Source organism: Populus nigra, chromosome 2, assembly GCF_951802175.1.
Source record: "Populus nigra chromosome 2, ddPopNigr1.1, whole genome shotgun sequence".
NCBI lineage: Eukaryota > Viridiplantae > Streptophyta > Magnoliopsida > Malpighiales > Salicaceae > Populus > Populus nigra.
The window spans coordinates 40,915,248-40,931,141 of NC_084853.1; the positions used below are offsets into that span (position 1 = coordinate 40,915,248).

At 30.2% G+C, this 15,894-nt stretch overlaps 1 protein-coding gene and 1 pseudogene across 1 annotated transcript; both read right to left on the minus strand.

Annotated features, from left to right (window-relative positions):
- Window positions 1–907: 907 nt before the first annotated feature.
- LOC133682980 (DELLA protein RGL2-like) lies at window positions 908–3,286 on the minus strand (annotated as a pseudogene).
- A 6,448-nt stretch (window positions 3,287–9,734) lies between these two features.
- Window positions 9,735–10,877, minus strand: LOC133681889 (uncharacterized). Its single transcript, XM_062105074.1, has one exon. It carries the CDS (start codon window positions 10,790–10,792, stop codon window positions 9,944–9,946), a length of 849 nt encoding a protein of 282 aa, XP_061961058.1. The 5' UTR covers window positions 10,793–10,877; the 3' UTR covers window positions 9,735–9,943.
- Between the last annotated feature and the right edge of the window lie 5,017 nt (window positions 10,878–15,894).

Consider the following 15,894-nt stretch of genomic DNA (forward strand, 5'->3'; position numbering starts at 1 on the left):
ATTGGTGTTTTGGTTAGAGACATTTTGATTCCTTCGTTTATAGTAAATTTAGCTTTAGACTTCAAAGGAAAATAATTAAAATCATTAAATTGGTTTTGATTAGTGACATTTTAATTCCTTTAATTTTTTTTTAAAATGATATAAGCTTAGACTTAGTAATGGATTCAAATTTAGCCACTTTAGGTTAGATTCTCGCGATCTCATGATCTAAATTACAAATTTGACATGTTGATTTAGATTAATTATGTTTATATTTTTTATTATTTTTTAATTAAATATTTTATTAATTGGGATTTTTTTTAATTTTTTTGTGTTATCTTAATCACATGACTCAAATCGCGGGTTTGACAGGTAGATTCAGGATTACTCGGTTCATTTTCTTGGGTATTTTTTTAATTGAATATATTTGTTTTTCAATTTCACCTCCAACAACTCAATCTTTTTTTTTATTATTTATTTAACAATTTCATCCTTCAATATTAGGTTATTCGAGAATTGAGCTTTATATTTTTTTTTCAATTTGCTTTCTATGGAATTATCTCGGTCTCATGAATTTAGTTTTTTTTTTCAACTTCAACTTTTAATATTTGATCTGTTGGAAATAAAGCTTCGTAATTTTTTTATTTGTTTTTTATAAAGTTAATTTATTTATATGACTCAGGTTGCTGGTTTAACAAGTTAGCCCAAATTGATTTGGATTAGTTTTTTTAGATTTTTTTTTATATAATTTTTTTTATTTCATCCTTTAACATTGAGTTGGTTGGAAATTAGACTTCATATTTATTATTTATCTTTTGACCCGGATCATGGGCTTGACAGATTAATCTAGATTTAAAATTTGATACTCTCTATAAGAAACTACTTCAAATTTAAAATAAATATAATTTTATGAAGTACAATAAAATAATTTATCTTAAAATATAATTACAATTTTATTTTATTTTATTTTGCTAAAAGGAACAAACCTCCTAAGAACTTTTGGACAAGCCGAATTATAGCCCTTGAGCTAAGGGATTGTATTATATGAAGACCAGGGATTTGCAGCTGATCCCCAGAGCAATCTTGCCTGAAGTAAGTAATTCTAAACAGACACAACACGTTCCTTACATATGCGGGCAAAGAAAAACCTTATAAATAAATCCTACAATAATTTCCATCTAAGAAATAGAAAACCATTTTATTCAGTTCAATAATACAGTTGAAATTAATAACCTTCAATCTAAGAGTGCAAGTAGCCACTACAAGCAGTTTCGGAATTTATAATTTACAAGGACCTCCATAGGCTCTCTCTGGAAAACTTCCAAGCTGAAAGGGAATGCAATGGTGTTCCTTCCCACCCAACAATTAGGCACTTACCATTCTTTTCAAGAGTGCATGAATAGCCATAAGGAAATTGCTTTGGAATCAAGCTAGCTTGGTATAGGGACGACTCACTAAATCCTACTTCCACCATTCTAAATCTTGAAAAGAATGCCCTCCATACATCTATTTTCACATTTCTAGCAGTCCTGTCGGTGCCTTCCATAGCCACCATATTTTCTATCCCGTTAGAGAAGATTGCTTCAGTTATCGTTCTGTGCTCAGTGTTCTGTTCCAGGCAGGTCTCGATACAATCGAAATATGCACCATAAAAGAACAATGCTTCAATGAAACGGTTCACAAATTTTGGTGAATTGTGATTTGCTTCAACTTCGCTGACGATCATTAATGAAGGATTAAGATTTTTAATCACTTCCATCAAATTTTCCAAGCAAGCTGGCCTTGAGAGCATTGTCCTGAGTATCATGTTAGAGACAACAACCACGGTTTCATCAGCTGCTGTTTCAAATAGTTCCTCCTTGATTTCAGACATGCTAGATACCTGAATTGGTTTGAACGTGAATGGGAGGTTCATGGACTTAGCAAAGGTTTCTAACCTCTTACCAGTCTCCTCTATCTTTTGTATGCCTGTCAAGCCAACAGCAGTTATCTTAAGATGGTCAAGCCGGCGTTGACGATCTGCAAGAGCTTGCATCAAGGCCGTCCATTGAACTCCACTCCTGATTTCGAGGTCAATCAAATGGATCTTTCTTGCTGATCCAACATTTTCATTTATTGCTTGGATCGCTGTGAGTTGCATTACCTGATTAATAGGAACTTTCTGGTGGACGCTAAGGTGAGCTAAATGTGTACTTAAACCATGAAGAGTTACAAATTTTGGTTTTCCCTTCATTTCTGTTGGAGGGAATCTTCCTGTTGCCTTATCAATCCTCCTTCGAAGAGCTTCTGCGAAGTGGTACACAACCCTCTAAAGTGGATTGGATCTCTCAAATGCAACCCGCTCACCACGGCTTAGCAATCTGCTTGCACGATCAAATTGTCGGTAGCCTACCTTCTCCGCTGCTGCTAGCAGAAGGTGAGGGAGTTCCACATCCCTTTTTTCTTCCTCGGATAGGCCTGAGAGTGCATAACCAAAAGGGTGCATGAGCATGGAGAAATCATCATATCTTTGATCAGAGAATTGTATGAACATTGATCCAGCTACTCTTATGATCTCCTCAGTTGACAGTTTCTTTCGACTCCCGTAGCGAGTTTCATTGCTAGCACTGCCGGGCTGGTTCGCATTCAACTTCTTGATCCCACTTCCATAATTGTGAAGGAGTTGTAGAGATGATGATAGGGCAGGTGCATATTGCATCTCTTTACTATGTTCGACAATGTTCTCAAGCTTTCTGATTTCCTGCGTTGGTTGCGCTGGTGCTGGGAAACAATAACCAAGTAAGTCATCCAATGCCAGGTAATTTGACTTGGGTGGCGATTGTTGTTGTTGTGGCTGCTGCTGGTGCTGATCTCTAAAGAAATTGAGCTCCTTGTTCTCTGTGTTATCTTGATAAGCACCATATTCAGAACATATAGGATAAACCTGCCCCAAGTCTTCCATGGAAAACATTCGGTCTTGCTTTCCTTTGATCACCAATTCCTCTTTCTCATAATCTTCATTATGACTATAACCACTCTGTATTCCATTGAAGTCGAATGGATCGAAAGAGAACAAAGCATTCGCCATCTCAGATTAAAAGCTAATCGGCAAATTCACAATATGGTTATCTAATCTAATGAAGCATAAACACGGTGCTGCTAAAATTGCTTGGACTATCTTGGCTCATTCCATATGCTAATCAATGGGGACTGCTCCGCTAATGCCTTCTCTTTTTTACCTTCGCAGCTGTTTAATGATGCCCGGCAAATTCTTTTTAATATTAAAAAAACTTTCAAGTTTCAGCCGGTGAATACAAGTCAATGGCATTGTAATCAAAACAAAGTGTATGGGTTTATCAAATCCTTGATTTTTTCGCTTTCTAAATTTCTGAAAAATTTATTATTTTTTCTTGTTTAAAATTATTTTTTTATTGTTTTAATGTATTAATAATAAAAATAAATTTTAAAAATAAAAATATATTATTTTAATGTATTTCTAAATAATTTTTTAAAAATAAATAATCATAATCAAAGTACAAAACAATCTCTCACTAACTCATTACTTTTTATCCAGTCCGCTATGCAATAACAAAACTCCTAACCAAAAACATATCCGTCCGTCCGCACAGTCTTGAATTCAATAGCTAAAGAAACAGATAAAGCAAAAATAAAAAAATTCAATTGAGAAAGAAGATTATATTTCATCTGGATTTTGATTTTAATCTGTTAAAAAATACTCTTAATTGAAAGTTTCCATTTATTTCAAAAGAATTTATTGTTGTCAATTTTCTTTTTAATTTTTTTTGTGAAAGACAGGGTGCTGTATCTGTGAAAATGACTATATTATTTAACGGGTGAATCAAGCTTTGAGTTGCATGTGATTATGTTGTTGTTTTTATGTTTTGAAATTATTTTAATATATTAATATCAAAAATATTTTTTAAAAAATAAAAAATATTATTTTAATATATTTTTAAACATAAAAATATTTTAAAAAATAACTCTCTCTATCAAACGCACTGTATTTATTAATTTGAACAAAGAAGAGCGGTGGAGCCGGTAATATTTGACCGAAAAGATCAAAATTAATATAATAAAATAATTAAAAAGTTTATTTATTTAAAATAAAAAAATATTATACTATTCTATATTTAAATACTAAATAATAATAAAATTTTAAATATTTTACAGGGCCGAGCCCGTGCTCGCCTCCCCCTAGTTCCGTCCCTGCAAAGGAGGTTTCCTTCTTTTATCTTAAAGTTGAAAAGCTACAAGATGGTGGCCGATTGCAGGTTAAAAGCATTGAAAAGAAAAGCCAGGTGTCGCTAGGATATAAGGTGAGGTGAAAAGAAAAGGCATCAGCAGCTCTCTTAATCAATAGTGTGAAGTCCGAAGGATGCAATGCAAGAAATGTGTCATTTTTTTATTTTTTAGTTTTTAGTTTAACGTGGGTGTCCGGGCCAGCTTGCGCGCACCTCGACTAATCCCACGGGCCCTGAAGTTAACGACCATGTAAGCTTCTAGTAGCCATCATATGAGCAACCACAGGGTTCGAACCTGAGACCATAAAGGGAGCAAACCTCTTGATTCCAAGCTCTTATTACTGAGCCACTATCTAGATGGTTACAAAAAATGTGTCATTGATTGGGAAAAAGATGGTGATATTTTAAACACGGCCTGCTTATATTAAAATAGAATAAGATTATAATAATAATAATTATTATTATTATTATTATTGTATGATGCGAATAAGACTATAAATCTGAGACGTCCTTATCCCTAAATCTAATTCAAAAGTAAAGAGCCGAGCGGGTAAAAACGGTGTGTTTTTATAAAATCAGTCGATCCAGATATCCTAGGAAGTTCAGGCAAGCAAGAGTGGACGGCGGTAGCAAGGGCGGGAAAGAACACGGGGCACACGGCACACCAATCACGGGCATGTAAGACAAATGAAAGAATGATCGATAAAATACAAAGTGCTGCTATCAGAAGTTTAATTTTGGGGCCAATATGTTTTATGGAACAGGGCTACCCTTGCCAGCTGCCGAGCTCGATATAATCATTGCCGATTCGTCCATAAATTATCATAAATACTCTAAACCCCATGCATTGTTATCATACATGTATGGGAGAGTAGTAATGATTGATTTTTAAAATTTTTTTATTTAAAAATATATAATAATAATTTTTTTTTAAAAAAAAAATAATTTTTGATATCAGCACATCAAAATGATCTGAAAACACAAAAAATATTAATTTAAAGCAAAAAAAAATTAAAAATTTTCAAATTCTTTCAAAAATATTTTTGAAATGCAAAGACAAACATGCTTGTAGTCTATCTTATAATTTTACTGTAAGATTAAAAGATAGAGAATCAAAATAAAAAAAACAGAGAAATAAATGGTTTTAGATAAATTTAGGTAAAATGTTCGTTTTAGTTCCCACACTTTCCCAATTATAATTATTTGGTTTCAAAAATTAAGAATAAAGTCAATTTTGGCCTTCAACTTCAATTTTTTTTCCTTTTTGGTCTTTGGTTTGAGGAAGTGGCTGAATTCCAAAAATAGAAAGAGAAAAAATTATCGTTCACACCAATTAAGAGCATAAAAAATAGTTATTTTGGTGTCAATAGATTCTTTTCTATGTATAGAGTTTATCCTAGGTGTTTTTCCCTCGAACTTATCCGAGCCTGCAAAATTTTTTGGTTTCAAGTTGATAGTAGATTTTCAAGCTATTTTTTAAGTCGTTTAAGGCCATAAATTTATTTTACAAGATGTTTATGATTTTTTTTATTGAAAATAACTCTTTTTTTTTGTTAGTTCTTAATTTTATAGGTGTCTATGTTAGATAAATTTTTTTTATCTTAGCTTAGTTAAGTCAATAATCCGAGTCACAGATTTGGTTGTTTAACTTTGATTAATTAAAAATTGAGTTTTATAATTTTTTTGAGTTACATAAATTATTATCAATTTATTGAATTAAATACATATGAACCTTTTGATTTGTATTTCTGAATTTTTTATTGTTAAAAAACATGTAGAAAATGCTATTGTGTTGGGGAAAAAAATATCCTAAAGAAATATTTATAAAGGCCTGTATTGAAAAAAAAACATCAATAAAATTTTATCTGTTAATTTTTAACACCGATAATGAAACTAGTTGACCGCAATACGTGATGAAAATATAATATATACAAATTATATTAAGATAAAAATAGTAGAATGACCTCTTAAATGTATAAAAAGGTAGAGGAGTGTAGGAAAATATTAACCCATTTATCATAATATAATATTGATGAAAGTTGACTTCTTAATATTTTTTTATATATTTTACTTTTTTTATGATTTCTAACATTTTACAAGAAAAAAATACAGCTCATGTATTATGTAATGGAAAAATAAATGGGATGTGGAAAAAAAAAACCATAACACTTTCATAGTTCGGTTTGAATTCTTAACCGAATTATAAATAATATTAAAAAATAATATAAATTATATTTTAAAAATTCATCAAATAATTTAAGCTATAATGTTAATTTATTAGGTTGAATTGGTTCTTTAACATGATATCAAAGTATTGATAACCAAGTAATCACGAGTTTGAATTTCACCATTTACATTTATTTGATAAAAATTAAACATAAAGTAATATGAGTTTGTGCAAGTTTAAAACTCAAATAACTTTTACTTGAGGGGATGTGTTAGAGAATAATATAAATCATATATTTAAACTTTACTAAACAATTTAAACTATAAATTTAAATTATTAAGTTAAATTGGTTCTTTGACAAACAACTCATATATTATTCAAGAAGATAAAAATAAAAAGAGATTGTGACAAATTTAAAAAAAAAGGAAAGAAAGAAAAAAAAGCTGTTAATCGTAACACTTCATAGCTCAGGGACCTAGCCTAGGTCCTCTCTCGACCTATGCTTGAAATTGAAATCAAAAGCTAACCAAATGCGCCATGACTGGTTGATACGTGTATCGCACCTACGAATATAATTTGTTAGTGTCCGTTTCTAATTAAGTGACATTTGAGTACTTTTGACGTCAAGCGCCACCCTTCTCTCTTTATATAATAAAAATAAAAATAAAAATTCTCTTTATTTTTTTTCTTTTTTTATTCTTTAAAAACTAGGTTTACACAAACAAAATACTCTCCACGAGGTAGATATAAAATAATAATAATAAATTTTTTTTAAAGATATAGTTTAATAAATTAGCTTTAAATTTATTTTTTACAAGTTATCAGTTCAAATGCTATAAATTTTAGTATTATAAAAAGTTTATTAAAGTCTAGAGAATTAATTGGGATAAATAAAATTAGCTGGATATCTACCTAGAAAGAAAAACAAAAGAGAGAGGGCAGAAAGGATGGAGAAAAAAGGTGAGTTTTGTTTTTCTTTATGTAAAGTTCTCTTTACGTTTTCAGTTTCCTTATGATAGATGCGTGGCCAGCATGATAATTAAATCCATGGAGATAATGTGAACCTTTATTAATAATTTGTTTTGATTGTTTCAATTATTGGTGGAACTTTATTATATTCTTGATGTTTAATTCATGTTGATTAAAGGGCTATGATATTTCAGGAAGCACGGGCTAATAAAGGATAAAGAAGAAAAAATCGACAAGATCATTCAAGTTCAAAAGCCAAACAAAGGTTGAGTCAAAGAGAAGAAACTCAGAATTGCTGGGTTTGTTTTTTTAAAAAAGAAATTTAAAGGTTTATTAGAATGGGGTTTTATAATTTTTTTTATATAAATATATCCTGATTTTATTACTTGGATCCTGGGTTTAATAGGTTAATTTGAATTGACTTGGGTCAGTTTTTTTGGGCCGTTTCTTGTAATTAATTTTTTTAAAAAAATTATCCTTCAACACTGAGTTGGTTAAGAATTGAATTTCATATTCTTTTTTTATTTGCTTTTTATGAGGTTATCTTGGTCTAATGACTTTGATTGCGGGTTTGACAAGTTGACATGAGCTCTATGTTCAATTTTTTGTTACCATTTTTACATGAATATTTTTTTTTGCTGGGCATTGTAATTTTTTTTTTATTTTCGTTTTATGAGGTTACCTCTGTCTCATAATCTAGGTCATCGATTTAATAGGTTGATTCAATTTATTTTTTGGTGTCCTTTTTTAAAGAAATATTTCTTTCAATTTCATCCTCCAAGAACTTAATTTTTTTTTGTTTTCTTTTTAATTTTATCTTTCAATATTAGGTTGTTTGAGAATTGGGTTTCGTAATTTTTTTTTAATTTTTTTTTCTGTTGAGTTATTTTGGTCTTATGGATTTAGTTTTTTTTTCTTTTGAATTTCAACATTTAATATTGAATCTGTTGGAAATGGAGCTTCATAATTTTTTAATTTTTTTTATGAAATTATCCTGGTCTCATGACTCTGCTTACGATTTTAACAGGTTAACATGAATTGACTTGGGTTATTTTTTTTTTCTGATTTTTCTAATTATTTTTTTTTCAATTTTATCCTTCTACATGGGTTAGTTGAAAATTGAGCTTCGTATTTGTTTTATAGGTTGGTCTGGGTTGACTCGGTTCATTTTTCCAGATCCTTTTTTAATTGATTCTATTTTTTAATTTCACTCTCCAACAACTCAATTTTATTTTTTTGTAGTTTATATTTTTAATTTCATCATTTAATATTAGGTTTGGGAATTAAACTTCATGATTTTTCTCAATTAGCTCTCTATGAAGGTATTTTAGTCTCATGAATTTTTTTTCCCTTGATTTAAATCTTCAATACTAGATTTGTTGGAGGAGGAGCTTTGTAATTTATTTTTTATTTTTTTTAAGTTATTTTGATCTCACGATCTAGGTCGCGAGTTTAACAGGTTAACCTAAGTTGACCGTGATTGTTTTTTTTGTCATCTTTTTAATTGATTTTTTTTTAAATTTATCATTCAATATTGAGTTGGTTGGAAATTGGGCTTCATATTTTTTTATTTGCTTTATATGAAGTTATTCCAATCTTATAATTTAAATTGTGAGTTTAGCAGGTTAACACGAGTTGACTCAGATAGTTTTTTGTCCTTTTTTTTTAATAGATTCTTTTTTCAATTTCACCCTTCAATATTGGATTGATTAGGAATTGACCTTTATAATTTATTTTAATTTGCTTTCTATATAATTATCTCTGTCTCATGACATGAGTTATAGATTTGACAGGTTAATCCAGATCGATTTAATATATTGTTTTTTCAATATTTTTAAATATGACATTCACTGTATCAATAAAAAAATATTATTCAATATATATCATATTTTGAGTTTATAACTAAGTTTTTTTTATTAGAAAACAAGTTGTCAATGCTTAAATATTTTTTTACATTGAAAAAATTGATTTTATCTACAGTGAAGTGCGGGACAATTACTAGTAATTATTTGTGACAACAACTATACAATTATCAAAAAAACAAAAAAACACAGGTAAAATCAGGATGATATTTTGAAATGTTTTTTTATTTAGAATATTTTTAATATTGTGATAACGTTTATAACTGTGATTTGAAAATTTACTTCTTGAAACGGACAATGGGAATAAAAGCTTCTTAAGGCTGGTGACCTATTTTTTTTATTAGAATAAAAAAAGTGACCAGTTAGGTGGGTCTATATACGTAGCTTTCACCATACTTTCTATCACAGCTTTCTTCACCCATCAGCGAAGTGGCAAGCACATCTCAAAAAAATCACATGCCAAGCGTATCCTGTTGACATGGTTGGAGCGATTGATAAACAAGAGAATTCCAGATGTTTTGACTAATTTTAGAGCTTTATTTTCCTCTCAGCGAGAATATAAATTTACAGCTAAAAATGAATAATCCTACAATTTTTGGTACAATACCACACAACTACTCATGAAGAAAGGAATGCGACATATAATATCACAGAGCAATTGCCCTGCAGAATGAAAAAGAAGAACATACTATTAAAAAAGAAAAAGATGATGGAAAAGGTCGATTTCAGACCTTGTCTAATTCATCCAGCTCACAAGTTTCAGCAGAATTCCTTCTTCTTACCCTCTTACAAAGCAAGATCACCCCAACCCAGATAAGACCCTTCACAAGTCTTACCATTCCAATTGTTACCGTCAGGTAATACAGCCACCAACCAACCATGTCAGCCACTGCTAAATCCATCAGCAGCTCTATCTTTGCCTCTGCCACAAAAACCAAAGACTCAACTTCATTCCTTAACCTCCACCACCACAAAGTACCACAGCTCAAAGCTACAGCCACCCTTTGTTCCCACTTCTCGTCTCTAGCCGCACCAAAAATTGAGTCATCAACCACTGGCTTAACAACAGTCCTGGACCAATGGATCATGGTCTCATGCAACCCCAAGAAAAATATAACTCTACTCAAGAAACTTCTTTGAATATCAAAACCATAACCATCGAACATCCCAGCAGATACGCTCCGTTGAACGCCCAAGCCAACACAAATCTGTAGCGTACATAACATAATCCATGCAGTGTACAATCCGGGTCGGTAAGTTGCGCCTGTTGACTCACTTAGAAGGGTGATTTTTCCTGTCAAGCCATGGATAAGAGTGGCTACGCTAACAACTGAAACAAGAAAATACAGAACTGCTGTGTTGATTGACAGGAATAAAGACGTGATGAAAGAAGATGGTGGTTGTTGTACAGGATCAGACGTGATGGTCAGCAGATAGTTGTAACTAGAGAGCCTGGTCAGGAGGAGAAATGAGAGGGGCAGCAAGAGACTGAGGAGGGTAATGATCAAGATATGGAAGGGTTCTATGACGATGGCGCAGCCCAAGAGCTTTTTTGCCTTCTTTTGCCACCCCATGGTTTTGTCCTGAAGCAAATATGACTTGGTTACATGACAAGAAACATAAAATGAGGTCTAAATTTATGAGACAGATCAAAGTGGTTATCACGTCCATGGTTTAAATTAGTTGAGACAGGGCACTGTCCTAGCCCATGCCCTTATTTTTTTTATATATATTTTTTTAATGGCCTGATCATGGAAAACGCTGATAGGATGTCCCCTTCAGCGGTTGAGGCTATTTGTTTATTTTACTCTTGGATAGTTTGGTGGCTACCATTTTAAAATTATTTTGCTGCTAATTGTTTTTGGATTATAGGTAGGGGTAGGTCTAACTTGTTGTTTATGGTTGGATTTTTTTTTCATAAAAAAATAATAATTAAATATGTAGGTTTTTTTACATAATTTTTTTATATAAAAAATATCAAATGTAATTTGAAAACCTTATACACGCATCTAATTGAATAAATTAAGAATTATTTGTGTAAATAAATAAATAAAATTCATCATCAATAATTAAAAAAACAAAACTAGAAAACCCGAGAGATAAAAGTAGGCCGAGATATTTGATATTGCAACACAGATCATTTACCCAATTGTTTTTAATGAATTCGTATATTAAAATTTATTTTTTTTCCATTAAATGATAATAAAAATAGATAAAAATATAAAATTGATTGAATAAAGTAAATGAGAAAAAACTATTATGCAATGCTTTATATATTAGAAATGTTATCTAAAAATAAATATTTTTTATTCTTAAAAATAAAGTTCATCTATATAAAACATCAAAAAAAAGTTATAAATGACTTAGAATAATCTTTTTAAAAATTAAATATATATATATAATAATAATTAAAAAAATAGCTACTATTTAAAAAATGCTAAATAAGCAAAATAAAAAATATATAGAATGGTATTAATTGAAATATAAATTTAAAAACTATAACAAAACCACAAAAAAAGTCGAAATCAACTTAAAACAAAAATCTTCTCGAGCTCATAATTTAGCAATAATTTGTTGACACCTAAGTGAAATTCTCCTTATCGAATGAAACTTACTAAAACCAATATCAACTATTTTAGTGGTTGGAATTGGTGTCAATGATAATTTTGAGTGATCAAAATAAAATATTCACTGCTCTAAGCCACAATAAAATATGATAGAGAGAGGAGCATAGTAAAAACTTAAATTAATAGGAACTGGTTTTCAAGATAGTGCTATGTCGTAACTTAAATAAATAAAAATAAAGTGAAAAAATTTCAAGCCAAAAAGAACTATTTGACATTGTCATTAAATTTAGCCCAACAAGTCAGTTTTGAAGCCTCCTAACCCGATTCCTTACCTAGTCTACGTTTAACATTTAAGGGTCTAAAGGCAACTCGGACAATAGATAAAAGATATAAAAGAAAATCAAGATGATTTTTTTATATAATATTGAGACAGTGATATATTGGATCGACCCAAGTTTTGTGATTTAAACGGCCAAATCCGCAATCCGGGTGATGGACTTCAGTGGGCTTAAGAACTTTGCTTTTTTTAAAAAAACTATTTTTTACTTAATTAAACGATAACAAAAAAAATATATTCGTAAAATCGAGCTAAAATAAAATGTTAAAATGTTTATTTTATATTGGGATAATTTTATAGAAATCAAACTAAAATAATTTATGGAGATAAATTTAAAATTAAGTGAATATTAAAAAATAAAATTAAAAAAAAAAAAGGAAAGGAGAAATGCAAAAAAAAAAGGGATAAAATGCCCCCCGGGGGGGGGGGAGGCCAACTCATATCCAAAATTCCTCGTTTCTCTCTATTAAACTAGCTGCAATAAATACTACCAAAAACTTTGTGTTATGCACCGGCCACCAAGAGAAATTCTCTAAAACGTTATGTTTCAAGAGAAAAGTTCCAGATCATTTTATCCCATTGTTTTTTTTTTTTTAGAGGCATGCATTAACCCATTACATTAATTGCATTATCTATTAGTGAAGTCAACGGAATAGATAGACAAGTAGAGAGAACATGTGCCAATCATTCTTCTTTCGTGTTATATTTTGAGTGGAGGAGTATATCGACGTTGTTAATTTTCTATGGGTTGTCATTTATTTATATTTCCTGATATATATCTAGTTGGAGTTAGTAGAATATTTCATTATTGTATTAGTAATTGATGCCCTATAATTTCTTACAAATTATATCGTGTGACGAACTTGGCAGATTTTGACCAGTTCCCTCAACATGCTTGTCTCCATGACGTCTACCACCAGTCTTCCAATCAATTTCCTGATATATATTTACTGTTGAATATAGTTGGGGCAGGTAGGCGAGCTGATTTTCACTCGTTTGAATAATATTTATTTCTATTTTGAGATAAAAAGATAAAAATAATAAAAGTATAAATATTTTTAGTTGAAAAAAAAATATTATTGGACAGTTTTGAATTTAATTTATATATTTCCAAAACAAGAGATATCAAGAAAACATATATTCAGATACAATATTTATTATTTTTTATCCCTAATAAATCTTTGTAAAAATAAAATTTATTCCAAAATTATTCAACCAATGCATTTAAGGCTAAAAAAAATTATTATCATAGTTTTAAAACTTGATCCAGGAATCAACCCGAGATAAAAGTCTGGGTCATGGGATTAAAAAAGTGAACAAGTTGACTAGAATCAACTCGTGTTAACTCAGATTATTTTTTAAAAGGATTAAGTTGTTTTGACAATAAAAAAAGTCAACGGGTTTTTTACCCAAGTTTAATTCCGGATCAACTCGGTTTTTATCGGATCAGATCAGATCAATCTTTTCTCTATTTTTTCTTAAACTCAGGTTAGTTGGGTCTCAGATCTCAGGTCAACCCCCAAGCCAATCTGAGTTTTATAACCAGGGTTATTGTATTATTATAATTTCAACACTCAATACAAGTTAAAGTAAAAAAAATATATGTTTTTTTATACGTATTAAGTAAGGTTGTCAATTCCGTTATGGTTGGAGTGATCAGTATATTTCGTTCCAGTTCAAAAAAACATAAACAATCTCATCCCACTCATAATCCCAGCCTGTTCTAAAAATTCCAGCCAAATTCTAACCAAAATGTTTTGGTTTCATTCTGATCATTCTATTCTTGCCAAATAGTGTTTTTTTTTCTTGCTTTTTTTTATAGAAAAATCCATTTTTTTTTTCTTAATGAAAAAAATGAAATGCCAGCCAGAATGGGATTGAAAATTTTGGTATTAAGAGTAAATTTTTTTTTTTTTTATGTTTTGTCTTCTATCAACAAAACAAGATACAAAGATAATAGTTGTATCTTCTACACCATTACCAAACATAATTTTGACAATAATACATATTAAGGGTAATAAAAAAATTTTCATGTTTTATTATGTTTTGTCTATCATCAACCAAACAGAATACAAAGACAATCACCATGTCTTGTAAACCAATACAAAACACAATGTTAATTTGTCTTGTCTTCTATGTCTCTATTGTCTTTTCTCCTATGTTTCAATTGTCTTTGTCTCTTCCATCCCAGGACAATAACAAAGTGCTACCTTAGTTAGCGTTTGGTTATTGCTTCAGGACAGAAGAGACAATGGTAGTAGAGACAAAAAGACAAGTAGAAAAAAAGATAGAGATAAAATTATGTTTGGTGGTGATGTACAAAATAAAATGATTGTCTTTGTATCATGTTTGGTTATGGTGAATAAGACAAAATAAAATATATATAAAAAATTTATTTTGCCTTTAATATGTATTGTTGTTAAACTTACATATTTTAAAAAATAATTAGTTTTTTTTATTTTAGTTTATATTGTGTGTTGAGATTAAAAATATTATAATAACCCTAGTTACAAAACCAAAACTGATTTGATGGGTTGACCCTCTCAACCCGTCACCTGAACCTTGCCTCGGGTCAACTCTCAAGTCGAGTTTTAAAACTATAATAATAATTATTGTTATCTATACGTTGAATCAGGTCAACCCATATTTACCCTCCCAACCTATGACCTAGGCCTTGCCTTGATTGACCCTCGAGTTGGATTTTAAAATTATGATAATAACAATTGTTATCCTTAAATTGCTATGAGTCAACCCAAGTTGACCCTCTTGATGTGTGACTTGGGCTTTTCCCTAGGTTGATCTCTGTATCAAATAATAAAACTATGATAATAATCATTTTTATTTTGTGTTGACCCTTCTGGCATGTGATCAGGCCTTACCCTAGGTTAACCCTCGAGTCAGGTTTTAAAACTATAATTAAAACTATAATAATAACCACTTTTATCCTTATGTTGACCCGGGTTAACATTCAACCCCACTCATGACCCGGGTATTGCCTCGGGTAGATCCCCGAATCAAATTTTAAAATTATGATAATAACCACTTTTAATCTTACGCTAACTTGTGTCAACTTAAGTTAACCTGACTTATGACATAGATTTTGCCTCGAATTGATTCTCAAGTTGGATTTTAAAACTATAATAATAACTATTTTTTATCTTTATATGTTTTAGTTGAATAATTTTGGAATTGAAAGTTTTTTACAGATATATTAAGGAATAAAAAAAAAAAGTCTCTTGAGACATGTTCCCTATATACCTCATGTTTTGAAAGTACAAAAATTCAATCCAAAATTATCCCGGAGATAAATTTACTTTTATATATGTGTTTTTGTCTCTTCAACCAAATACATTTCTCTCTTTGTTCCTTTTGTCCCAGGATAATAATAAAATGATACTCAGGGACGATGATGGTTGTTTACAATAATGGTTTTTAATACGTAACTATATATATAAAACAAATGAAAACTGATAATGTCCAGAAAATCCAAGTAGCCTAAGAATAAGGTATTCGAGTTGGATAATCGGTCAATCAATTGGTCCTAGTAATCACATCAATTATCCCTACCTAAGGTGGTTGATAGCTTACACTCGGTGTTTGGTAGGTCTTTTTTGGTGGAGGTGGAAACTCTATGATACTTAAAATAAGTATGTTTTTAGAGAGAGAAAATACAATAATATTTTAAAGAGTGATGCTCTAAAAATATATATGTAGTAGAGAATAAAGATTGTGAACCTTTATTCTGAAGGTCTCATGGTGTATTTATACCCTA

Excerpts from the sequence above, each read along its gene's own strand:
- LOC133681889 (XM_062105074.1), bottom strand. The coding sequence starts at position 10,792 with ATGGGGTGGCAAAAGAAGGCAAAAAAGCTCTTGGGCTGCGCCATCGTC.